The sequence below is a fragment of the Eptesicus fuscus genome, chromosome 13 (assembly GCF_027574615.1).
Source record: "Eptesicus fuscus isolate TK198812 chromosome 13, DD_ASM_mEF_20220401, whole genome shotgun sequence".
Lineage (NCBI taxonomy): Eukaryota > Metazoa > Chordata > Mammalia > Chiroptera > Vespertilionidae > Eptesicus > Eptesicus fuscus.
In genome coordinates this window covers 65,105,533-65,131,367 of record NC_072485.1, presented here as the reverse complement: position 1 = coordinate 65,131,367, position 25,835 = coordinate 65,105,533, and the positions used below count along the sequence as shown (strand labels likewise).

The window sequence follows — 25,835 nt, the reverse complement described above, 5'->3', positions numbered from 1 at the left end:
ATATTTTAAAAAAAGTTTAAGAGGGCAGATCTCATGTTAAGAGTTCTTATCACAATTAAAATGAAAAAAGAGAGGGAGTAAAAAGTTGCAAACTTCCAGTTATAAAATAAATAAGTCATGAGGATGTAATGTACATTATAACAACTATATTTAATAATACTGTATTGTATATGTAAAGGTTGCTAAGAGAGTAAATCTTAATTCTCATCACAAGAAAAAAATTTGGTAACTATGTATGATGACAGATGTTAACTAGGCTTAGTGTAATTATCATTTTGCAATATATACAAATATCAAATCATTATGTGTACATCTAAAATGAAATAATGTTGTATGCTAATTATACCTCAATAAAAAATTTAAAGAGGGGGATAAGGAAAGATATAAGGCACCTATTTTGCTGGCAAGGATCATAGCTCAGGGATTAAGATTTTTATAGTAATGAGCTTGTAGGTTTGGTGGCTTTTTGATTTTGGCAGAAGCAGTAAAATGCTGTGGTTAGAAATTGTTCCTGAAAGCTTCATCTACTCTTCAATCATTCCAACAATTTTGGAAATGGCAGAAGGCATGACACTAACATGTTTTGTTTAAACAAACAAAAAGGCCAAATAAAATAATATTAAACATTACAAAAAAGAAAAGTGGACAAGAATAGAGGGTGCAGAATTAAACTCACACATACACACATGCACAACATAGACCATGTTCAATTGATTTTCCACAAAGTACAAAAATTCAACAAGAAAACAAAACAGCACTGGAATAGTTATATGTACTATGAAAAATATGTAAAATTAATGTGATATGTCATAGACATAAATGTGTTAGCTGAAACTATAAAGCTTTTAGAAGAAAGCATCTTCACAAACTTGGGGAAGGGAGGTATTTCTAAAATAGGACCCAAAAGTCATTACCTAAAAGAAAAACAATGATAAAGTAGACTTCATTAAAAATTTTTTTCAGAACAAAAGATACCAATGAGAAGTTTAAGCCAAATTAGGAAGAAAATGTTAACAATAAATACATTTGTCAAAGGAATTATCTCCAGAATATACAATAAACTCAGAAAAAGAAAATAGTCCAATTAAAATTGGTAAATTCATTTTTGTTGCTGCTGTTGTTGTTGCTGCTAATCCTCACCTGAGGATATTTTCCCATTGATTTTTAGAGAAAGTGGAAGAGAGAGGGAAAGACAGAAAAAAATATTGATGTAAGAGAAGCACATGGATTGGTTGCCTCCTGCATGAACCCTGATCAGAGCTGGGGCCGGCCAGGCAGGAGCCTGCAACTAAGGTATATGCCCTTGACTGGAATTGAACCTGGGACCCCTTAATCCACAGCCAAGACTCTATCCACTGAGCCAAATTGGCTAGGGCAAAATTGGTAAATTCTTAAAATAATACTTCACAATGAAGATGGCTTAATGGCCAGTAAGTCTATGAAAAGATACTCATCATCATTTTAGGCTGAAAGGATAAATAAACATTGCTTCAGAAGCAGGAATCTCTGGGTTCAAATTCCAAATTTGAACTTCATCACATTATCTGCATGAACTCACACCAGTTACTTAAACTCTGTGACTTAGTTTCATCCTTGGAAATAGAATAGTAACAACCCTATTTCATAGAATTTTTGAAGATTAGAAAAAATATATAGTTATGATTCACAATAAGTACTTAATGCTAGTCATTACTAATAACTAAAATTTGAGAACATAAATTTAAGGCTAAAGAAATCCAAAGTGAGGCCATGGGAATGGATGTGAATGAGCCAGAATGAAGGAAGTTCATAGAGCTATATACCCTTTTATATGGTTTCTTGGAAGATTAATGCCTGGCATATTTAAATGCTCAAAATTTACTGAATAAATGGATAAAAATAAGAATAGCCACAAAGAAAAAAATTCCTTCATGCAACCATTGTTTAGCAAATACCTTATTTTTGGGAAATTAGATTGTTAACGTATCTTTTTCTGGTTATTCTCTGTTTGTCACAACTCCCAAGGTCCTTTTCTTCTCTGCCCTGTCCAAAAAGACTAGCTTCTGAGAATTGAATCATTCAGTCCCCCCTGCCCTCTTGCTTCTAGTTGGATTTGGCCAATGGGAGACAGGGCAAGAGTTGGGAGGAAACAAGCAGAGAGAGGTTGGGGTAGTTATCTCCCTGTATCTCTTTGCATGGTCATAGTTTTGCCAATAGTTGCTTTTTTATTTTTCTAAAGTCACAGTTCTGACCAAGTGTTTTCTCTTGATAGATCTAGCTTTCACTGGTCTCCAATAATACTGTACCTTCTTTTTGCCTGTGAAGTCTAGGGGTTATAATGGCCCCCTGCTATTGCTAGTAGGTAAGAGTGCTGCCACCTTTATTAGTTCCCACTCTCATACTTCGGTATATAATCCCTTTATTGCCTTTTTAAAATTAAAATCTACTAAATGACATATCTGCTTCCAGTTGACACCTGAGATGCAGTCTTATATTTGTCACTTTCTATTATGTTATGCTCATTTGTTAATTTTTTTTTTCTAGAAGAAAAATTACTGAGTCTACTAAAAGGTAGAAACATTTTAAAGGTCTCTGGTACCCATAGCTAAACAGTATCCAGACAATTTATACTATTTTTAAAGGTCAGTTTTAACATCAACTGAGAGACATCTTAGTTGTATGGGGATTTGCTGGGTTGGAACCAAACCCTTGCCTGATAGGTTATACTCTCCCCTAGTTTATCTGAGAGAGACAACTCCTGGTAAGAACTCTCCCTATGGCTCCCTTCATCTCACTATTCCTCAAAGTATAGATAAGTGGATTGAGCAGTGGGGTTCCTAATGTGTACACCAGTGAGATGAACTGATCCTGCTTGGCGGAGTAGCTGGAGCTGGGGCGGAGGTACATGAAGGCGCAACAGCCATACTGCAGCAGGACCACAGTGAGGTGAGAGGAGCAGGTGGAGAAGGCCCGGTGGCGGCCAGCCGCTGAATGGATCCTGAGCACAGCAGCCACGATGAAGCTGTAGGAGGTGGCGATGAGGAGGAAAGGCACGGCGATGGCTAGTGTGGCTGCCACCAGCACTGACTGCTCATGGATGCGGCTACTGGCACAAACAAGGCGCATCACTGGTGGCACATCACAAAAGAAATGCTCGATACCCGGAGTCTGGCAGAACGGCAGAGAGAAGATGAAAGCCACCATTTGTAAGGACAGGACCAAGCCAATGACCACGGAAGCAACAACCAAGCGAACACAAAGAGTTGAAGTCATGATGAGAGGGTACCGCAAGGGGTGGCAGATAGCAACGTAACGATCATAGGCCATCACCGCCAAGAGGAAGCAATCGGTACTGCCAAGTCCGATGAAGAAAACCATCTGAGTGGCGCAGCTCAGGAGGGTGATGGTTTTCTCTGACTGTAGGATATTGGCCAGAATGTGAGGCACCACCACTGCAGTGTAGCATATTTCTACTCCTGAGAGGCTGCCCAGGAAATAGTACATGGGTGTGTGTAGGCGGACTTCTGTCTGGATGGCCACCACAATGAGGACATTCCCACTGATGATCAATGTATATACCAGGCTGACTCCAAGGAAGGACAAGGCACTCAGCTCAGGGTGAGAGGGATAAGCCAGGAACACAAACTCCATCAACACTGAGCGATTTCCCCAGGTCATTGAGCTAACAGGTTTTGTCTGTCACGAGTTACAAGAACAGAAGAAATAATCAAACTGACAATATATTAGTTCACACCATGAGCCATGGTCTAATCTCATCAGAGTTGGAGGTACAAACTAGAAGAATCAGGATTAATTTTTTTAAATTTATATTTATTATTGAAAGCATTACAGATTCCCCTCCTCCATTACCCCCTTCCACTCCTCCCTCCCCCCCCCCCAAGGATTTTTTAACTTCCCTTTTACCAACACTCTTCACAACATATACAACTTAATTTCTAACTGCCAAAAGTTGGGCTAAATTATGTAGGAATTTTTTTTGAGGAAAAGAGGCAGAGGAAGTTGTGGAATTCAAAGCCATTCTCAGTACAAGTGAAATAAAAATTAAATACTTTCAGTAATTCCACAAGACAGTGTCAAGAAATTCTTGACAGCAGGAATCATTAAGGTGAGGGTGGGAAGTTTTTCTTTCTTTCTTTCTTTCTTTCTTTCTTTCTTTCTTTCTTCTCTCTCTCTCTCTCTCTTCTCTCTCTTCTCTCTCTCTCTCTCTCTCTCTCTCTCTTCTTTCTTTCTTTTTCTTCCTTCCTTCCCCTTCCTTCCTTCCTTCCTTCCTTCCTTCCTTCCTTCCTTCCTTCCTTCCTTCCTTCCTTCCTTCCTTCCAACAGAAGTGTGGGACTTGAAGGAAACACAGTGTTATTATAGGACTCATCCCAGCTTATGGCAAGATGAGAAATATGTGCACATAAGCTATTGCAGATCTAAGAATTCCTTCTGTGAATTAGGGGATGAATAGGAAATACCAAGCCAGTCTTCATTTATTTTTCTTCTCTACTAAGGAGCTAAATTGAAATCCAGAAAAAATGATTCAGCTTCCCTGAAAACCTTCTAATGAAGAGATATAACTCTCAAAGGGCATTCATTCTACTTCTTTTCAATGACCAACTCATATTAAAGAAGGTAGAAAATAGGCATCATGTGACCTTGTTTCAACTTTCCCACTTTTAATATTTATTATTTTTATGAGCTTTGAAGAAAAGACTTAATCCAGAATTATGACTTCCAGTAAAAATCATTCACAAAACCCCACCTTGCTGTCACAAGTAGAACCCATTTAATCCATTCTTTTTTCCTCTTCTGAACTTCAATAATATTTTGAATTATTTCTAATGTCACTAAACATATTTAATATTATATTACAACATGCAGAGGAGGGGCAGTGTATCAATGTGAAATCAGTGTTGAAATTAAATGATGTGGCTTGAAAAATGGGGACAATAATTATGCTTAGTTCTGAGGGTTGTTATGAGGATTAAAAGAGATATAATATAAAGTATCTACCACAATGCCTAGCCCATAGTAACAGCAACCTAATAACAGATAGCCAAGATTATTATTTGTAAGTGCAAAGGCAGCCATCCTCTCTTATTTATATTTTCCCCTACATCACCAAACCTAATGTACAAATTATAGACATTTAATAAATAAATGTCATATGGATAAATATGTTGTAAAATATGTAATTTACACTTCTTTCATTTTCTCTTTTTTACTTTTAAGATTATTAAGAGACCTTATATAAAACAACTTAGCATTCAATCTTTGGGTTGCACTGTGGAAAAAAATCCCATCACTCATTAACATAACATATATAATTTAATGATATGTATAATTAAAGCTGTGAATAAGTGCCGTAACAAAAAAAAATTGTGTCTTGTAAGGTTGTACAACATGGAACTCTGACATAGTTTGTGACTAAAGGATACTGAAAAAGCTTCCAAGAAGTGATGTTAAGTTTAGATCTGAAAAATGAAAATTAACTATGAAAAGAGAGATAAGAGTAATGGGGTCCATATTCTGGATAGAAAAATAGTGCTTTTTATTATTTTGAGAGAGTGACACTTATATCAACATAAAATCAACTTGTTATTCTAAGTTGTTAGTAAATATGTTGAATAGAAAAGAGGCAGGACCAGACAGCTTTTCGGAGTCATATCCAGGAATCTTCCCCTGGCTGATTCTAAGCCCATCTTGTGCTTCCAAGTCACATCCCACAATATATCCTCATCTTCCTTCTTACCTCTACAGCCAGCCCAGCCCCAGTTGGCAAGAATGTTATGAGAAACATCATCCTTGTTTAGTCTGGAAATAAGAGAGTCTGGGCTGGAGCAGCTTGTTCAATTCTCTTGTTAGCATTTTGTAAAAAAAAAAAAGGGAATTAGTGGATTCAGCAATAACAGACCTGAGGTAGCATCTCAATTTATTACTAATAGCTTTGTTGCCTGAGCAGATCATCTCAAATTAATTTCTGTTCCCGTGTTTGAAAGAAGTAAACAATAATACTTAATGTAGTTGTGATGAGGTTAAATGAGCTAATGTATTTAGAACACTTGGTTTGATGTATGAAACATATTAAGTTGCATAAATGTTAATTCTTCCCTACTTTCTTTGGCTCTATTAAGGGTATGATATTAATAATATCTGCTTCATAGAAGAGGATAAATAAGATATCTTACACAAAAAGAGTTTTCATTTATCCTTAAACATTATCATAATTTATTTTGGTAATTCCCTCAATATTTATTAGACTGGGATTATTACCTTTTCAAAAAATATTCAAATCAGTATTATGCTCATTGTTTGAAAATGGGGATTATTACTTTTTTAATCAGAAGACCAGACCTTCCAAGTGAATTAATAGAAACACTGTAAGTCATGGGCTGAGCTGGTTCTGAAATCCTGGAGTTTCCACTTGTAAAGCCCATTAGTTGCTTTTCTAGCCTAGCATCAGCAAGGGCCTAGTATGTTGTAAGGAAGTAGAAAAACTTTCTCTTACCTTTGGCATGAGAAGAAAGAGAAGTATACCGAACCAACCTTCTCAGTTGTATTCTAAAAGACAGGGCCTAGTAAGTGATATCTGACTACTCTGTTGGATATATTTAAAGAAGGACCATGAGCCTGGTGAGACCATTCAGAGAACTGAAAATTTATGTAAACTTCCTGAATGAAAAGCCACGAAAGGAGTCAATTACTTTGCTATCTAGGGTCTTGTCTCATATGTTCTGTCTCCCAGAAGAAGGTAATGTAGTAATTGCTGATCTCCTCCCACATTAGCAGATAATTGGTCCAAACTAAAACTGTCCCTACACTTGGGGTTCCTTGTCAATAGAAGATCTGGGGAATACTTTTCAAAGTAAAGGCCAGTATTAAACATTTTAGTGACATTCTCAGTGCTTGACATAATTTCCTGAGAAATATGAAGTTCCTAATCAAGGTCACCTGCTGTTTCAATGAGTTTATTCTCACTAGATTATCATAGCTGGGTTTAGATTAAGTCCCATATTGGAGAACTGAGACTATATTTTTTATATGGTTTCCATGGGACCTAGGGTAGTGCTATATACTTAATAGCACCTCAATTAATATTTATCAAATGTTTTATATTTTCGATGGCATCTTTTCTTGCTTGAATCTCTTTGAGACACTCTTATACTAGGTGTACAGGTTAATAATGTGGATTTTGTAATAAAAGAAAACACGATAATTTCAAGAGAAACATCAAAAGTATTTTATTCAAAGTAATGTCCATTGCTAGCTACACATTTCCCCCATCTTTCAGGTGATTTGTGGATATAGTCCCAATAGAACTTTTCTTGTTTTGAGGCAAACCATTCAGAGATCCAATTTTCCACTTCTTTATATGTTTTGAAGTGCTAATCAGAAAGTGCGTGTGCCATCGATCAGAACAAATGGTAATCTGAAGGAGCAAGGTCTGGTGAATATGGCGGGTGGGTTAATACTTCCCAAGCAAGATCTTTTAACGTGTCTTTTAAGTGGTTTTGAAGTGTGTGATGATGTGTCATCATGAAGCAAAATTACTTTGCCTGGTCTTCTGGCACATTCTGGTCATTTTATGATCAAAGCTTGGTTCAGATTGATTATTTGTTGTCAGTAGTGATCAGTGTTAGTGGTTTCACCTGGTTTTAGAAGCTTATAATACACTACACCTTTCTGATCCCACCAAACACAGAGCATTGTCTTCTTTCTGAAGCGATTTGGACTTGCAGTCGATATTGATGGTTAACCTGGATCAACCCATGATTTTGTGCATTTGGGATTCTCAAAATAAATCCACTTTTTATTGCCAGTCACAATTCAATGCAAAAAAGACTTTCTTTTGTGTCATTGAAGCAACATTTTACTGATGACTTTTCGGTTTTCCATTTGTCTTTCATTCAGTTGATGTGGCACCCATTTTCCTTCCTTTAAAGTCTTTCCCATTGCTTGTAAACAATCAGAAATTGTTTGCTGAGCAACGTTTAATCTTTCTGCAAGTTGTTTTTGAGTTTGACACACATTTTCATCCAATAATGCTTGTAATTGTTGGTCTTCAAACTTTTTTTGTTGACCTGGACGTTCTTTGTCTTTCACATTGAAATCAGCGTTCACAAGTATCTTGAGATGGAGTATGTTTACCATAAGCTTCCTAAAGTATATGATAACTTTTTCTTCAAAATAAAGTAATAAATTAAAACTTCCCGCAAATGCTCTTTTTTTGGCATGAAATTTGACATTTTTAAGTGTAAAAATATCTATGATGTTAACACCTTCAGCAAATTTGACATATGAAGTTTTGAAGCTTGCTGTCAATACAACAAAATAGCATACATATTAAATCGCATATATATCAACATATGTGTAACTCTATCTATTGAAAAAAAATCCACATTATTAACTGATATACCCAGTAGGTCTTAGCAAATTTGCTTATTCCTTGAAAAAATATTGGTTGGTCATGTATATATAAATTTTTATAAGTTTGTGAGTGAATATATGCTCCCATGTGCCCCATTTATTCAAAGACAGTCCTCTGTGAGGGTCTAGAGTGATTAATGTAGCTCTTTGGTGTGTGTGTGTGTGTGTGTGTGTGCGCGCACGTGCGCACTCGCATGTGGGCGCAGTATAGTCAGATGCCAACAGCCAGGCAGGGTTGAGCAGTAACATCTAGATTGGTGTTTGACTGGTTCTGAACTGACACTAATTCCAGACATCCAAAAGTCACTGTAGTTCTCCAGTCAGAATAGGTGCTTATGGATGCCATGTAATCAGTGGAGTTTTTAGCTTAGATTCATCTTACAGAATGCATAATTGCACTTACCCTGGATGTAGTTTTACCTTCCCTGCACACAAAGCTTCTGCCAAAACTACAGACTTCCAGAATGTTTTGTTAGTCATGGTATTCCATAAAGCACTATTTATGCTTAAGGAACTCGCTTCATAGCAAATGAAGTACATTAATGAGTCCATACTCATGAAATTCACTGGTGTTAGCATATTCACCATTCTGAAGCCATCTGACTCAACAGAATCGGTGAATGGTCCTTTGAAGACTATTAAAATCCTGTACCCTTACGGAATGAAGAATTGGGTCACACCACCAGGCAAAGAACCATAATAAGCTGTGAAACTTACCAAGGACAAAGAGAATATGGAATGGGCATTGGTAAAAGGGATTATGAATACAGTTTTGACCATATGAGCAGTTGCAGAAATGAAGACTGTAAAATATTACACATATTTCTTCATTTTTATAAAAATATTTGTATGTATGTATATTGTAGGGAGCGGCTCTAGGGTCAAGCCTCGGGCTGACCTGTGGCAAGGTCACAAACAAACGAGTCCCAGCCTGGAGGGCAGAACTCTCCTAGCATTGTTAAGCCTGACCTTGTAGCCCTCCCTAATTCCTTCCTATGTAGCTAATGGGCTATGGGAGGTGCAGAAAGTGTTGCCAAAACAAGAACATTTGTATACATGTTAATCTTGTTATAATAAGACGATAAAATAAACGTGCTGTATCAGCTCTGGGTCTCTGTCTCTCCATCAGAGGATAGCTGTCCCACCCGGCCCCAGCTTTTACCTTCTATCTCTGTGTCTGTCTCTTTCTTTCATTTTCTCAATCCCCAGCTGCCCCTACTCAAGAACTGGACCACTCTCTAGCCATGCTGGACACGGAAAAGAGAGAAATATTTATAGTATATGTTTTGTTCCCTCTCTTATCCTCCTACTGTATATCTATCTATCTATCTATCTATCTATCTATCTATCTATCTATCTATCTATCCATCCATCTATCCATCCATCCATCCATCTATCAAGCCAGCTACCTTAATGACCAGAACGACCAGAGACCAGAACACCACCACCCCTTGCCCAGACTGGCCCCGCCCCCCAGGGAGTGGTTAGGGGTGCCCAAGGCAACACAATAGGATGTGCGTTTGATGAAGGAAAGTTAAGAAATAGAGGGGAAGGTCTTAAGGGTCTGCAGGGTTGGGGTGGTCGGCCCGGAGTAGGTTTGGAGTGTGCTGGGGAAGGAAGGGGAAGACCCGATTGGAAAACGGCTCAGCACAGTACCTTTCTCATTGCGAACCAGGACATGGACTGAATGGGCGGTTGTTTCATGAGTGCACTTGGGACTGACATGTTCATGGCAGCGGCAGTACTCCCAAAACTTCACTGATTCCAAATAGTAAACAGCTACCAATGCCCAAACAGAAAAATCCTCTCCAACTAGAGGCCCTGGACTTGCAACAAGGAAACACCACTTAAGGAGGAGCTAGAAAAACCGGAAGTGTGCGACCAGAGGATTGTGGGATTGTGGAGGACGCCTGGGCGGCTGTGGCTAGAACGTGAGCCTGTTATTGCGCATGTACACAGTCAGCCCTAGAGTCCTCAGTCTTGCAGTATTTGGATGTGAATTCTGACGGGAAATTATTTCTCTTGAGGTTTGCTGTTCCCTTGCTGCGAGGAAGAGCAGAATTAAAGGTTTCCTTTGTTACCTTGGTTTGAAGGGGAGGACAAGAGCCGCGAGTACAGCCAGTTCTACGAGGAGTACACACGCACCTCCCAGGAACTTCAGATGAAGAGCACCCCATGGAAGCCCTCAATGAAACCATCAAGATCTTCGAAGAGCAGGGCCAGACTCCAGAAAAGTGCAGCAAGGAGTATCTGGAGCACTTCCGGCGTGAGGGCAGCAATGAAAAAGAGATGCAGAGGATCCTGCTGAACTCAGAACAGCTCAAGTCTCGCATTGCCGAGATCCATTAGAGCCACACAAAACTGGAACAGGAGCGGCGGACATAGGCCTTGGGCAACCCGGAGATTGATGAGCGCATGCACAGCCTGAAGCCAGACCTCATGCTGCTGCGCAAGATCCGAGACCAGTACCTGGTATGGCTCACCCAGAAAGGCGCCCAGCAGAAGGAAATCAACGAGTGGTTGGGAATCAAAAAGGAGACTGAAGACCAGTATGCACTGATGGAGGATGAGGATGACTTCCCCCACCATGAGGAGCAAACCTGGTATGTGGGCAAGATCACCGCACGCAGGCTGAGGAAATGCTGAACAGCCAGCGGGATGGTACCTTCCTCATCCATGAGAGCAGCCAGCGGAGCTGCTATGCCGGCTCTGTGGTGGTGGATGGTGATACCAAACATTGTGTCATCTACTGCACGGCCACTGGCTTGGGTTTTGAGGAACTCTACGGGTCTCTGAAGGAGCTGGTGCTGCATTACCAGCATACCTCCCTCGTGCAACACAATGATGCACTTACTGTGTCACACTGGTACATCCGTGCGAGCTCGCGCCCCCCCCCCCCCACACACACACATACAGAGCAGGACTCCACTTTTCTGTTTGTCTCTCTTTGTGAATCTTTCTCTGCCTCAATCTCTCTTTCTTTCTCTAAGTCTTTCTCTTCCTGTCACTCTATCCCAATTTCTGTCCTCTCTGTCTCTCTTGGTCTCTGTACCTCTAAGTCTCTGTTAGAGAAGCATAACTCCTCCACCCCATGCCCCCTTTCCCCATGGGCACTGCCCTCCCCTGGCTCTGGCTTCCCCCACCAGTTCCGACAGTTCCCCCAAGCTCCCCTTGTCTGGACCTGCAATGTTTACAAAGGCCCCTGGGATGCTCAGCCCCAGCCTGGTGCCCTGATTTTTAAGCCATAGATCTGGGGTCAGGGCAGGAAGAAGGCAGGAAGGAACTTTGCTGGGCCACTTCCCAAGAACCTCAGCTGTGACATTTGGGGCCGGGCGGGTCCCGCCCAACACACCCAACTTCCAATCCAAATCTTGAAGTGAAACCCACACTGGTTACCCCCACAATGGAGCTGCTGCCCAGAAGCTCTCCTCCCCCAAAAGCAAAATCATTAAAAATAACTTCAAGAGCTGGGCCCTATCTGACCCCTGGCTTCCCAGGAACTGAGGCTGCTGCAGGTACTGCTGGGCCAGCCGAGATGCACCGCTGCCCACAGCACCTCCGCTCGGTGCAGTTTCAAGGCTTCTCCTTTTTCATGTTGGGTTCTGATTTTGTTTCCTTGACTGTAAACCCATTTTCTCCTCTTTTGAGACAAGAACCCCAGTTTTCTATGCTGCCATGGACCCCCCTCCTGCGTGCTCAGCTAGTGGGCTGGCAGGTGGGTTTTGTATGGTACGTTGATACTGATGTGGATATAAAACATTGAACTAAAAAAAAAACAAGGAGAATGGGATAGTGATGAATAAGAAACTTTTGAGACCGTGAAGGGCAGTTTGTCCAGACTGTTGAGAGCTAAGAATTAGAGTTTAATTGGGATAGAAATCCTGCTAATAGCACCTGACGCCTGAAATCTGAGCACTCTACTCTTAGGTTTTCCAGTTCAAGTTTTTAGAGACTGCCTATTAAACATTCCTGGTTGGAAAGTGTTTGTATAGAAGCCCACAAGTATTAAGTATTTGCTGTGTTTACCATGCTTAGCTCTCTGTAAGGAACATGGAATAATGTTAAATGCCTCATGTTCTCAAGAAGCCTGACTTTTAACATAAAAAATAAAGAAGAAATATAAATATTAAAAATAAAGAAGAAGCTTGAGTTTTAGCGGCGAAATCAGGCAGCCAGGTGAGCAGTTAGGGGTGATCAGGCAGGCAGGCAGGCAATCGATTAGGAACCAGAGGTCCAGGATTTTGAGAGGGATGTCCAACTGCTGGTTTAGGCCTTATCTGTGGGATCAGGCCTACACCGGCAGTCAGACATCCCCTGAAAGGTCCTGGATTGCGATAAGGTGCAGGCCGGGCTGAGGGGACCTACCCCCCGTGCATGAATTTCGTGCACTGGGCCTCTAGTAATATATATTGACTTTGCATGATAGTATTTAAGTATTTTTAATTCTACAACATAGCACTGAAGTTACAGAACATAAAGTAGAAGGGTGAATATCACCCAAGGACTTTGCATCCTCTTCTGGGGATAGGGTTAATACATTCTGAGTTATACATAGTATAATTATACCAGGTTAGGCAGATGAATTTGTTATTGTCTTGATTAGACCTTAAATATGGTTTATGAGTATGGATGCCAAGCTGACAAAGGGTGGATTATGATGGTTAATTTTATGTCAACTTGCTAGGCCATATATGGTACCCAGTTGTTTAGTAAAACACTTGTCAAAATGCTGCTGTCAAGGTGGTTTTGGGATGTGATTAACATATAAATCAGTAGACTTCATGTAAAGCAGCTTACCAACACAATGTGCATGGGCCTTATCTTTTAGGTCTCAAGAGAAAAAAAACAAGATACCCAAAAAAGGAAGGGATTTCTCTTCCAGAATGCCTTTGGACTCAAGACTGCAGCATTGATGCTTGCTGGGATTTCCAGCCTGCTTACCTGGGTTGGATATTTTTGACTTGCCAGACTCCATAATCACATGAGCCCAATCCTTAATATAAATCTCTCCCTTTGCATCTGACATCCTGTTGGCTCTGATTCTCTGGAGATCCCTGACTAATGCACAGGATGACCTCTAGAAAGTGTGACCATGACACTTGATGTCTCAGTCTTGTTTTCTGACATGTTAGGTGTCTTAGGTTAGAAATCTGGCATTTTACCTCAACACATATTAATTCTGAGAGCAAATGGACTGCTCCACCATTCCTGACTTACTTGCACATGCCTCCATTAAATATGAGAGCATAGATTAGACCAGAACACTGGGACCATTGTTACATGCAAAAGAGGTTCAATGAAAGGAACAGGTAAATTGACCAGATGGTTATATGTCACCCTTTAAAGGCAAATACAAGAATAAGACATGTTAGATTGAGTGAAATATCTTTATGAACATTTCTCATCCAAATCAGAGTTCAAGTACTCAATTAATACAATTACTTCTCAGGAGGAAACTTTAAAAGTAATGAAATTGCTTCAGAGGAAATGTAAATTTCTAGTTTGGGGCTAAGTGAACAATAGCAACCTATAGAATTTCTGTTCAGTTTTCAGAGGTTTAAAGTTCAGAGAACTTAAAAAAAAAAAGGAGAGAGCAAACTGTAGCAATACATGTATTAGGAAAAAATAATTAATGTGAATCAAAATTGTGGGGAAATAAATGTAACTATGGCATTTGTATGTAAGAGTTTCATTGTTGTCACATGCTCAGGCACCTCCTTCAAGTTCTACTAACTCTTCAGAGAGCTTCAGCTGTTCCTTTGCTACTAATGGCCTTTTTCAGGGCATCTTTGACATCCTTGTTCCTAAGGGTGTAAATCAGGGGATTGAGTAAGGGGGTGACAAAGGTGTAAATGAGGGCAAATTGGCGGTCCTCATCCACGGAAGAGCTAGATTGGGGACGCAGGTAGACCAAGGCACAGAAGCCATACTGCAGCAAGACCACGGTGAGGTGGGAGGAGCAGGTGGAGAAAGCCCGGCGGCGGCCCTCAGCAGAACGGATGCGCAGGATGGCCAAGGTGATGAACATGTAGGAGACAGAAATAAGGATGAAGGGGACAGTCAGCACGAGGATGCTCACGACATAGAGGACGGCCTGGTGCACGTGGATGTCAGCGCAGGCCAGCCTCAGGACCGGAGGCACATCACAGAGGAAGTGGTTGATTTCCTGGAGGCGTCCACAGAAGGGCAAGGTGAAGATTAAGGATGTGAGCTGCAGGGACAGGTAGAGCGCCAGACCCACGGCACAGCCCACCATCTGGATGCACAGCTTCTGGGTCATGATGAGGGTGTAGTGCAGTGGATGGCAGATGGCCACATAGCGATCATATGCCATGATTGCCAAGAGAAAACAGTCAGCACCACCAAGAGTGAGAAAAAAGAACATTTGGGCCCCGCAGCCAGCCAGAGAAATGGGCTTCCGGGCTCCAAAGATGTTGGAAAGCATCAAGGGCACCACCACGGTGGTGTAGCTGATCTCTATGAAGGACAAGTTGGACAGGAAGAAATACATTGGGGTGCGCAGGGAGCTGTGTGTGCACACCGCCCAGATGATGGCTGTGTTGCCACAAAGGATCATCAGGTAGAGGAGGAGGAAGAGGAGGAAGAGGAGAGCCTGGAATTCAGGGACAGCAGTGAATACTCGGAACACAAACTCAGTGGGGCCGGACTGGTTGAGGACAGGGCTCCTCGCAAACATGTCTCCTGCAAAAGAGAAGAGAAAGTGCTGAATCTTCCTTTGCTGAGTTATCTCTTGCCTGAGGAAAATAAAGATTTTTAAGTTTTGTTTCTGATATGGAAATTACCTTATTATGATCGAGATTCTAATTGTAGTAAAAGTTATGAATAATAATCCTTAGAATTACTCATATGTATGTTCCTGAAGAAAAGAGGATCTAAAATAACTTGAAACATCAGCCATTCAATATTCATCCATAGGTGCTAGCTCTTTGCTTTTGTAAAAGGTTCATGCATATATTGTTGTAGACATTTATTTTATAGGTTACATTTTGAATTATGAAAATCTTCATGTTATTCTGGATGTTTTGGTCGCATAGAGGACTGGGAACACATCTTTATTCCAAGGTGCCACTTATATTTGACATATACCACATATATTTTCCCTTACTGAAGTATTTTCTGTAAGACTTCAATTGTCAACCCAGATTTTAGAGTTCAAATATACTGACAGGTAAGCATTGGATATATGGTAGGTAGAAACAAGAGTGGAGCTAGCTGAGATAAGAAAAGATGATGAGGAAACTAGAAATTTCCTAGAAGGGGAAAATAAAAAAGAAAAGAAAAGTAACCATTTTTCACAAAGTCACCACTTTCTGATAGATTTGTATTTAAAAAATGTTTTTTATGATTCAAAAAATCCAGGAGATGATGAATCACTATTCAAAATGTTTTAAAGAAAAATAAGTCCTGATTAAGAGATTTTATCCCACCCAGTTGTCATCCATGTATTATAACATGAAAAAAATTTTTAAAAATTGTAATAGCTCTGGAATTATATCATCTACATCCATGCTGAAACATTAACTCAATAACTCAAATAATTAGTTTTTTTTTTAAAATAATAAAAATAAAAATTAATTGTTGGATATTTTGTGATACAAAAAGAAAGTTGTGAGAATTAAAACACAGTAAAACACAGTTATGTCTAAATAAGTATTTCAAATATTGTTTTAAAAAGAACAGAAATTTCAAATAGAATTCTTGAAAAACTTATTATGGAAAATAATTTAAAAAATATATTTCAGAGGAGAAGGGAAAAGGATAGAGATATAGAAACATTAATGATGAGAGAGAATCATTGATCTGCTGCCTCCTGCACACTTCACACTGGGGATTGAGCCCACAACCCGGGAATGTGCCCTGACCAGGAAGCTAACTGTGACCTCCTGGTTCATAGGTTGATGCTCAACCACTGAACCATGCCAGTTGGGCTAATATTAAACTAGATATACAATCATAACTTATATAAAAATATGAGAAATGGGTATAGGAAGGCAAGATAGGATATATTGTGCTAGTTTCCTCAAACTACTAAATAATAATTCAGTATAAACCAAATTATTATTTAATGTGGATACTTCAAGTTTTTAATTTTTATATTCCTTAACAGTTAATGTTAATCATTTTAAGCACAAACAGAATGTATTTTTCCAAATGTATATCATATAAATATGTCTTTCCCAAAAATTAAAGAGAAAAAATACAAAAGAATGAAGTTATAGTTTAAAAAAAAGAACAAAATGAATAAGGAATTGTATAGAACAAAAATCTTTTTTTTTGTTTTTTATTAAATTTATGAGATGACATTGGCTAATAAAATTGTGCACCCTTTCATAGCTTAGTTGATAACATGAAAAAACAAATATATTTTTTTATTTAAAAAGATTTAAAAAAATCAAATTCTAGGCCACTAGCCAAATAATCGAAATAATTAAGTTATATAACTATTTTGGCCAGACTAAAATAGTCATATAATTTGTTTTATTATTATTATTATTTTTATTATTATTTTTATTTTAGTTTTTAATTTAGAACTATGCTTAAATCATCTTTATTTATTCATATTGAATTTATTGGGGTGACATTGGTTAACAAAATTATATAGGTTTCAGGTGTACAATTCTAAAATACATTATCTGTATATTGTATTATGTGTCCACCACCTCAAGTCAAGCATCCTTCCATCACCAATTATCCCTCCTATACTCTCTTTTACCTCCACCCACCAACCTTTCCCTCTGGTGATCACCATACTGCTGTCTGTCTATGAGGTCTTTCCTTTTTCCTTTTTCCCCTTTCCTTTCCTTTCCTTTCCTTTCCTTTCCTTTCCTTTCCTTTCCTTTCCTTTCCTTTCCTTTCCTTTCCTTTCCTTTCCTTTCCTTTCCTTTCCTTTCCTTTCCTTTCCTTTCCTTTCCTTTCCTTTCCTTTCCTTTCCTTTCCTTTCCTTTCCTTTCCTTTCCTTTCCTTTCCTTTCCTTTCTTAATCTCTTCACCTTCTTACCCAGTCCTTCAGGACCCCTCCCCTCTGACAATTGTGAGAAGCAGGATGAAACATATCAATTAGGACAATCTATATAGATTGACATATGCCTCTATTAAAATACAAAATCTTTGTTCAGATTGAGTTAAGAAACAAAGATTTTTTAAGAGGCAAAAAATACAATGTCATATAAAAACTATTACTCCTTTTATCCAAACATTTTCTGGAAATTCTAGAACATAAAATAAACCATGATTCCCAACCACAAAAGATGAGACAACTAATTGTTCCTATGAAAGTCCCAAGGCAGCCAAATGAGAAGTTTTTAGAAATAAGAAGAAACATTTTAAGAAGGCCAATAGTTAACTAATTTGTATTTAAACACCTTGTTTTCTTTCCCTCTATACAGGCATCCTCAAACTACAGCCCGCGGGCCACATGCAGGTGTTTTGCCGTTTTGTTTTTTTACTTCAAAATAAGATATGTGCAGTGTGCATAGGAATTTGTTCATAGTTTTTTTTTAAACTATAGTCTGGCCCTCCAACCGTCTGAGGGAAAGTGAACTTGCCCCCTGTTTAAAAAGTTTGAGGACCCCTACTCTATAAACTACACTTTGGGTGTCCACTCTACACTGAACTCCTCTACATCTGGATTCTTGTATTTCTTCCAGTTGAGGTTTCTGCTTACCGAGTCAATTGTGTTTGTTGACACTCTTGATATTATTAAAGTTAATAAAAGTGTATGAAATGTGGAACTGTAAATGTGAAAAAGAATTTTTTCAATGCCAATCAATGTTAATGTTTTAGAAGTATTTGATAAAAGTGAGTTGCAAACAAATAATAACTTACTGAAAATTTGCTAAGATGGGCATAACTGCTATATATGTTTGAGGGGAAAATCATAAAAAGATGACATACCATACATTTTTTCACCAATGTCTTTATATATTTATTTTATGTTAAAGACATTGATATTGCAAATTGAGGCAATGATTTGTGCGTATGGTTCATGCAAGAAACAATTCAGTTTGCAATAATCCATCAACAAAAAGCATACACAGAGCTGGCTGGTGTGGATCAGTTGGTTGAGCATCATCCCATGAATCAAGAGGTCACAGTTCAATTTCCAGTCAGGGCACATGCCTGGACTTTTGGCTTGATCCAGGATGTGCAGGAGGCAGCTAATAGAAGTTTTCCTCTCATCAATGATTTTATCTCTCTCTCCCTCTCCCTTCATTTCTATGAAATAAATAAAAACATATATAAAAAAAGAAAAAAGCACACAGAAAATGTTTGGCCAAATATCAGAAGGCTGGGGGTAAAATGTACAAATATATGTTAAGTTAAATGAAGATTTTAAGGATTACATACATTTTAAATTAATTTCCTTATAACTAGTTAACCAATCAAGCACTGGATCTACTTGCTTTGGATGAAAGGGCTTTTACTTTATATAAAACACAAAAGTTTTTTCCATATAAGCAATAACTACTTAGAACACTCAAAACCCAATAGTGAAACAAATATAACATCAATATATGTAATATAGTAACAAGACAAATTTAAGGCATGTAATCTTAAAACAAATTTATGGTGATCATTATAGCTTTTTAAAAAAATGGGGATTAAAAATAAAGTTAAAAAAATGGAAACACTTACTTTTATATCCTTGGGAAGACTTTTGGGTAGCCAGAAAAATAAATCCTTTGACCTTAATTTTAATGCATCCCTTCCTCCCTCCCTCTCTTCCTGCCTTCCATCCTACCTTTCTTCCTCCATTCTTTTCTCTAATAGTAAAAACACATTCTTAGCTCAAGAGCCATACAAAAAGAGTCTGAATTTGGTCTGCAGGTCTTGTTTGACTTCCCTTGCTCTGAAATATTATACTCAGTAAGTTAAGATCAACTAGGAAAAGAATAGCCAATTAATTTTTGAAAGAGATCTGAAGATGATTTCTTACCTCTTTGTAATTTACTTCATTCTACCAGCCATCAAAGAAAATTCATACAGACAAAACAAAAATTTTTTTTGAAATGGTAAAAAGTTTCTGCTGCAGATGATTAAGGGAGCTCTCCTGACGTGTTTTCTGGGCCTAGGTATCCTTTTCTTCAAGGATGAAATGAAATAAGAATACATGGGCTGCAAATGTGCACAATCCCCTAGAAATAAAAAGTGGCTGGTAGGTGATGTCCTCGTAATATTTAGATGTGGGTGGGAAAGAGTGTGCCGGGGTTCAGGAAATGAGTCAGATGTTAGAATGTCTTCCTTAGGTTAGGACAAAATAAACAGGGATAGTAAGAAATCATCCTATGCCAGAATATTGCATGGGAGGACCAGGTTCATCTTTTGCATTCTCCCCTTTACTCTTGAGGCCATTCTTGTCTGATTTAGCCAGACAATTTAGTGGCCTATACATGTCTTAAAATAATGGGTCCCAAAGAGGAGAAATTTCCCCAATGGTCTTTCTTAAAACAAATCCAACTAAAATCATATCTGGAAAAAATTTCCTGGGTTGATCAACTGTGGCAATTAATAGGCAACTTTCCACGTGATGCTCACAGATAAACTGCTGTCTGGGGACACAGGATGGTGTCCTCATTTCTATGTATACTGATAGGGACTTCAGGATGTTGTGTTCTGGCAAACCTAACCAGTGAAATGTTCATGACAAGTCAGGGCTCACAGAAGGCCTAAAGTACACTAGAATGAGCCTACTAAGGAAAATTAGAGGTGTCATAAATGATTGGATTAGATGATGTTCATGGTCCCTTCTAACCTCAAAACTCTATATTGTAATTTCTACTTCTTTTCTCTTAGATTGGACTTATGTCCCATTTATCACTTTTAGCTTTCTCTTTCCCATGTCAGTCATATTTATATTTCTTTTCTGCTGAACCTTGCCCTAGTCCTACTAATTTCTAGATGATAACTATATTTTTAACTTTCACCCAAAACCAGGTTGTTTTATTTACTCCTCTTTTATTTACTTCCCTTTAATTTCATGTACTGTTTTACCCCTGATTCTGCTAACAGAAATTTCTATTTTCAACCTGCTAACAGAATTTCTATTTTCTATTTTAATACTGTAATTTCTTGAAAACCTTTCATCTAAGGATTATTAGAAGTTTTTATATACTAGTCTACATATATAGCAACAACAACAACAGCACATTAACTTGACTATTATTTTTATTACAGTGGTCAATTGAGAGAGCCTTCCTTTGATTTAGGAATAATATAGGTAACTCATCTATGAAGCAAGTGCACACAGAGATTAAAAGCACACTATCTCTACTTACCATTAATAGAACCACAGTTTCTTCACAAATACTAGATACTTTACAATATCCATAATTCTTTAAACATGACATAATTATGTTCACCAGCAATTATAAGGATCAAATTGTCTTGTTTGGTAGTGTGAAATTTACCTATGGTCTGTGATCTATACAAAATAGCCCAGAATGTGTAGTATTTATGACATACCAAAATTCATTGTTAGCACTTTAGAGAAATTTTGAACCATAAAACTAGATAAAATCCTCTTGAAAGTGAGATGTGTGGTATTTGGCCCTCCTAAAAGTCAATGTTCATTGAGCATATGAATTTTCCACTTGAGTTTCTTCATCTAGGTGAAGCTCCTCATCATGTAGTACAAACTTCTAGAAAACAGAAATGACAAGTCTTTCCAGATAACATGGGCTTTGTTGTAATTAGTGGCAATAAAAGAGAATATAAGGGCTCCAAACCCTTTATATACTTCTGATGGTCTCAAAAACCTATGTGACCCAATGTGCTCTTATAGTTGTTAGGTGGTGAGTAATGGAGAGTCTTCAGAATATCAACATTAAAGGAGATTTTAAAACTTTCAAGGAAAATGCTAGATCAATATTATTTCGATTTTTTCATGTCTCTTTCAATCTTTCTAATGCTTTCATAACAAAGATGTCCTGAGAAGACTATTGTCCTTGATAAAAGAGATTTTTAAAATTTGCCCACTACAGTATGTTATAGGATCAAACAATTGTTAGCTGAACTAAAATTTAAGGCTAGTGTTCCTAGGTTGCATGAGTCTGGTAGTTCTCAATGCTTTAGTATCACCAGGAGGACTTATTAAAGCACAAATATCTGGGCTGTACTCCTAGAGATTTTGATTCTATAGGTCTGGATGGAAGAGTTCCTATAATTAACATTTATGAAAAATTGCAGGTAATGCTGATGCTGTTGGTCTTTTGATAATGCCCTTGAACCACTGCTTTAGGGCAGTGGTCAGCAAACTCATTAGTCAACAGAGCCAAATATCAACAGTACAATGATTGAAATTTCTTTTGAGAGCCAAATTTTTTAAACTTAAACTTCTTCTAATGCCACTTTTTCAAAATAGACTCGCCCAGGCCATGGTATTTTGTGGAAGAGCCACACTCAAGGGGCCAAAGAACCGCATGTGGCTCACGAGCCGCAGTTTGCCAACCACGGCTCTAGGGTAACAGTTCTCAAAGTGTGGTCTGCACAACAACTCCATCTGGAATACAGGGGTAGTTTAAGCATTAGGCAGTCTTCCTTACCCAAACTCTCTTATATGAACTTTACCTATTAGAACTCAGGTAAGGAGTAGGTATGGATATATTTTTGCCTTTTGAACTGCGTTTTTTTTTTTCTCTGAAATTCAGAAACTAAATAAATTTTCCTTATATTATATCCCTCATCATCCAAAGTCACCACTGGCATTCTTGCTATCTCAGCTAATGAGTGATAATTATACATATTTCTGGGCTCCACCATGGTGTACCAAATTAGATTATTTGAAATTAGATCTTAGGATTCTGCATGTCAACAGTATCAACATCATTCTTAAGAGCATGAATGTTGGAGAACCAAGCTTCTATGCTATGTAACAAGAATCATGGAGGCAGTGCCCTCGGTGGCCCTGGATCTGTCTCTTGCTTCAACAGCGTTTGGACAGAACAGACCCAGGGACTCTCCTTCTTCTAGCCTCCGACCACTTTCCTGAGTCTTATCCAGTCACCATCTTCAGAAACACCTCCGGGAGCAGCCAACACACCATTTTTGTTTGTTTGTTTGTTTTGTTTTGTTTTGTTTTGTTTTGTTTTTCTGCCGTAACTCCTTATTGCTGAACAACCAGGAACTCCCAAATTCATCAGAATTTTTCCACCGAGGTGGAGGCTGCAGTCAACCGCCTGGCCAACCTGCATCTGCGGGCCTCCCACACCTACCTCTCTCTGGGCTTCTATTTTGACTGTGATGATGTGGCCCTCAAGGGTGTAGGCCACTTCTTCCGCAAGTTGGCAGAGAAGTGCGAGGGTGCTGAGCCTCTCTTAAAGTTGCAAAACAAGCTCGGTGGCCACATTCTCTTCCAGGACATGCTGAAACTTTCCCAGGATGAGTGGGCAAAACTCAGGAAGCCAGGGAAGCTGCCCTGGCCTTGGAGAAGAACCTGAACCAGGCCCTTTTGGAGCTGCGTGCCCTGGGTTCTACCTGTGCAGACCCTTATCTCTGTGACTTCCTGGAGAACCGCTTCCTGGGTGAGGAGATGAAACTGATCAAGAAGATGGGCGACCACCTGACTAACATCTGCAGGCTGCTGGCCCCCAGGCTGGGCTGGGCGAGTATCTCTTGGAAAGGCTCACCCTCAAGCATGACTAGGAGCCTTTGGAGCCCAGAGGCCTTTCAGAGCCCCCTCTGCATCCCCTGGTGTCTGGTTTTTACCTGAGCCTCTCCCTGAAACTACTAGCCATTCTTTTAACCCCCCTGGAGCCCTCTTTCATGCATTGCACCAAATGAAACAATAAAGTTTTTTGCAGAAGAAAAAAAAATCATGAAGTTCTTTTGAATTTTAGTAATTGAAAACATAACTGTGATGTCATATACTTAGGAGGTTTACCTACACAGCACTTCAGACTAATATAGTGATATACTGTGGGATTTGATAATATCTAGGATTATAATCTTGATCTTAAGATAGAAGTAATATTGTATTTCTGTGAAAATGCATCCAACATTTCTCCTACCTAGTCATATTCCCAAAACATGAATAGAATCAATTTCATTTGGAGGGAACTGCTCAGAAAAATTAAAGAAAAATATAATTACCAGTTCATCCAGTTTTATTTGTGAAACAAGGAAATAGAGGCTTACTTCTCTTTTAAAAAGATAAGAATAATATAAATTCAAAAAATATTTATAGAGACTAGAAACTTATTAGAAGTTTCAATGGTTTGCATGCATTTATAGTTAGTAGGCCAAGCCCAGTGAAGACTTTGCCTTTCCAATCACTTTCTTGAATGCACTCTTGACCTCTTTGTTTCTTAGGCTATAGACCAGAGGGTTCAGCATGGGGATGACCATGGTATAGAATATGGATGCCATTTTGTCTGTGTCCATGGAATGACTAGAATTTGGCTGTAAGTACATGAACATGATTGTCCCATAGAAAATGGAAACAGTTGTTAGGTGGGACACACAGGTGGAGAAGGCTTTCTTCTGTCCCTCAGTTGAGTGCATCCTCAGGATAGCAATAAAAATGAACAGGTAAGAGTTCAAGATAACCAAGAGAGTGAAAAAGACATTGAACGCTGCCAATGTGAAGAGCACAGTCTCATTTGTGTTAATATCAGAGCAAGAGAGAGCCAGCAATGGGGGAATGTCACAGAAAAAGTGATTAACAACATTGGAATGACAAAAGGAGAGGTGGAAAGTGAAGACAACATGAATGCAAGATTCCAAGAGTCCACAGATATAGGGTCCAGTGACCAGTAAGGTACACACAGTATTTGTCATAGTGGTGGTATAATGCAGGGGTTTACATACTGCTACATGGCGGTCAAAGGCCATTGAGGCCAGGAGGAAACTTTCAGTGGTGGCAAAAGCTGCAAAGAAAAACATCTGGGAAGCACATGCATTGTATGATATGGTCTTATCTCCTGTGAGAAACCCCATGATTACCTTGGGAGTGACAGCTGAGGCATAAACACAGTCAACCAGGGAGAGGTTACTGAGAAAAAAGTACATGGGAGTGTGGAGTTGAGAGTCCAACATAATCAACATGATCATCCCCAGGTTTCCAACCAGAGTGATAAGGTAGATGAGAGAGAAGATTATGAAGAGTGGGATCTGCATCTCGAGGGTATCTGTTAACCCCACAAGAATAAACTCAGTCACCTCTGAAATGTTCTCCATTAAAGGCATTCGGGAAACATCATGAGAAGCATCGATGACAAAAATGAGTGAACACAAGATAATGCTACTTGATTATCATGAGAATTGAACAGAGTCTCTTGTCAGATTACTGCCAAGGTCAGGAGCTGTGTGCAAGAAATGGGACTAAATGATGGTTTGTGGTGGGTTGAGTGAGGTGATTCATCTAGGACAGTGATGGCGAACCTCTGACACGCGTGTCAGTGCCATTTCTGATGACACGTGGCTGCTGAGGCGGCCGCATGCCGAGGATGAAACATTTATGTTATTTAAACTATAAATATCGCGAAATAATGTTTTTTCCTCAAAGTGACACACTACCCGAGTTATGCTCAGTTTTTTGGCGAAGTTTGACACACCAAGCTCAAAAGGTTGCCCATCACTGATCTAGGAGATGTGTGGAAGGACACTGGAATGTCCCTGTTAATTGGCGCTACCATATTATGACTCTGATGCACATTTCAGCTTACTGGCTATCTGGTATACTCTATTACATCAAACCACAGAGAACTTTTTTTCACTACTTTCCATATCTTTCAAGCACCTTGTCTAAGCTATACATAGAAAGATTAACAGAAAGTAAAATAAGAAACATTTTGTCAGTCATTGGTATATGATGCTGATCAGCCCTGTCAAATACATTTCCCATTTTGGAGCGATATCTCACAAGCTTGCTAATAATAGCTGAATATACACAGTAATTTGGAGCCCTGCTTTAGGGACACCTACACTTTTATATCTAATTCACCAGGGCTACTACTACTGCTGCTACTATTAGACAAGGCAGAAGAAACATCATGAATAAAAGCACGAAGTGGTAAACACAATTGTGTAAACAGGCAATTATAAGCAGATAGGTATTAATAACAAGTAAAATACATGGCACAGTCAAAATCTCAATTAGGATTTAATGTAAAAAAGTAATTGGTAGAAACAAGAGAGGTAGAATTGCGCCCTGAAAGAGAGAAAAAAATGTGTCAGATTATAGATATATTACAATCATTTAGAAGAGCCCAAGCTGACTGTTTACAAGTATAATACAAGATTATACTTGTTTTCCAATTGTACAGATGTGTCATTCACTGAAGAGCAATTTAGATGGAATGCTGCCTTGGGAACATTACTTACACTCTGTGAATCTGTTTCATTGTCTATGAAATACCCAGTTCATGTAATACCCAATGTATTATTATACAGAGCTGAAAAGATGAAATT

General features: G+C 38.8%; 3 protein-coding genes and 2 pseudogenes across 3 annotated transcripts; 2 read left to right on the top strand and 3 right to left on the bottom strand.

Moving 5' to 3' along the window:
• Positions 1-2,712: 2,712 nt before the first annotated feature.
• On the bottom strand, positions 2,713-3,657 carry LOC103302337 (olfactory receptor 10W1). Its single transcript, XM_008159398.2, has one exon. It carries the CDS (start codon positions 3,655-3,657, stop codon positions 2,713-2,715), a length of 945 nt encoding a protein of 314 aa, XP_008157620.1.
• A 5,490-nt stretch (positions 3,658-9,147) lies between these two features.
• On the top strand, positions 9,148-13,322 carry LOC103302339 (phosphatidylinositol 3-kinase regulatory subunit beta-like; annotated as a pseudogene).
• Positions 13,323-14,146: 824 nt separating this feature from the next.
• On the bottom strand, positions 14,147-15,106 carry LOC103302340 (olfactory receptor 10Q1). Its single transcript, XM_008159399.2, has one exon. The coding sequence runs from the start codon at positions 15,104-15,106 to the stop codon at positions 14,147-14,149; it is 960 nt and encodes a 319-aa protein (XP_008157621.1).
• On the top strand, positions 15,105-23,089 carry LOC114228942 (ferritin light chain-like; annotated as a pseudogene).
• A 568-nt stretch (positions 23,090-23,657) lies between these two features.
• On the bottom strand, positions 23,658-24,611 carry LOC103302341 (olfactory receptor 5B12-like). Its single transcript, XM_008159400.3, has one exon. The coding sequence runs from the start codon at positions 24,609-24,611 to the stop codon at positions 23,658-23,660; it is 954 nt and encodes a 317-aa protein (XP_008157622.3).
• Between the last annotated feature and the right edge of the window lie 1,224 nt (positions 24,612-25,835).

Excerpts from the sequence above, each read along its gene's own strand:
- LOC103302337 (XM_008159398.2), bottom strand. The coding sequence starts at position 3,657 with ATGACCTGGGGAAATCGCTCAGTGTTGATGGAGTTTGTGTTCCTGGCT.
- LOC103302340 (XM_008159399.2), bottom strand. The coding sequence starts at position 15,106 with ATGTTTGCGAGGAGCCCTGTCCTCAACCAGTCCGGCCCCACTGAGTTT.
- LOC103302341 (XM_008159400.3), bottom strand. The coding sequence starts at position 24,611 with ATGCCTTTAATGGAGAACATTTCAGAGGTGACTGAGTTTATTCTTGTG.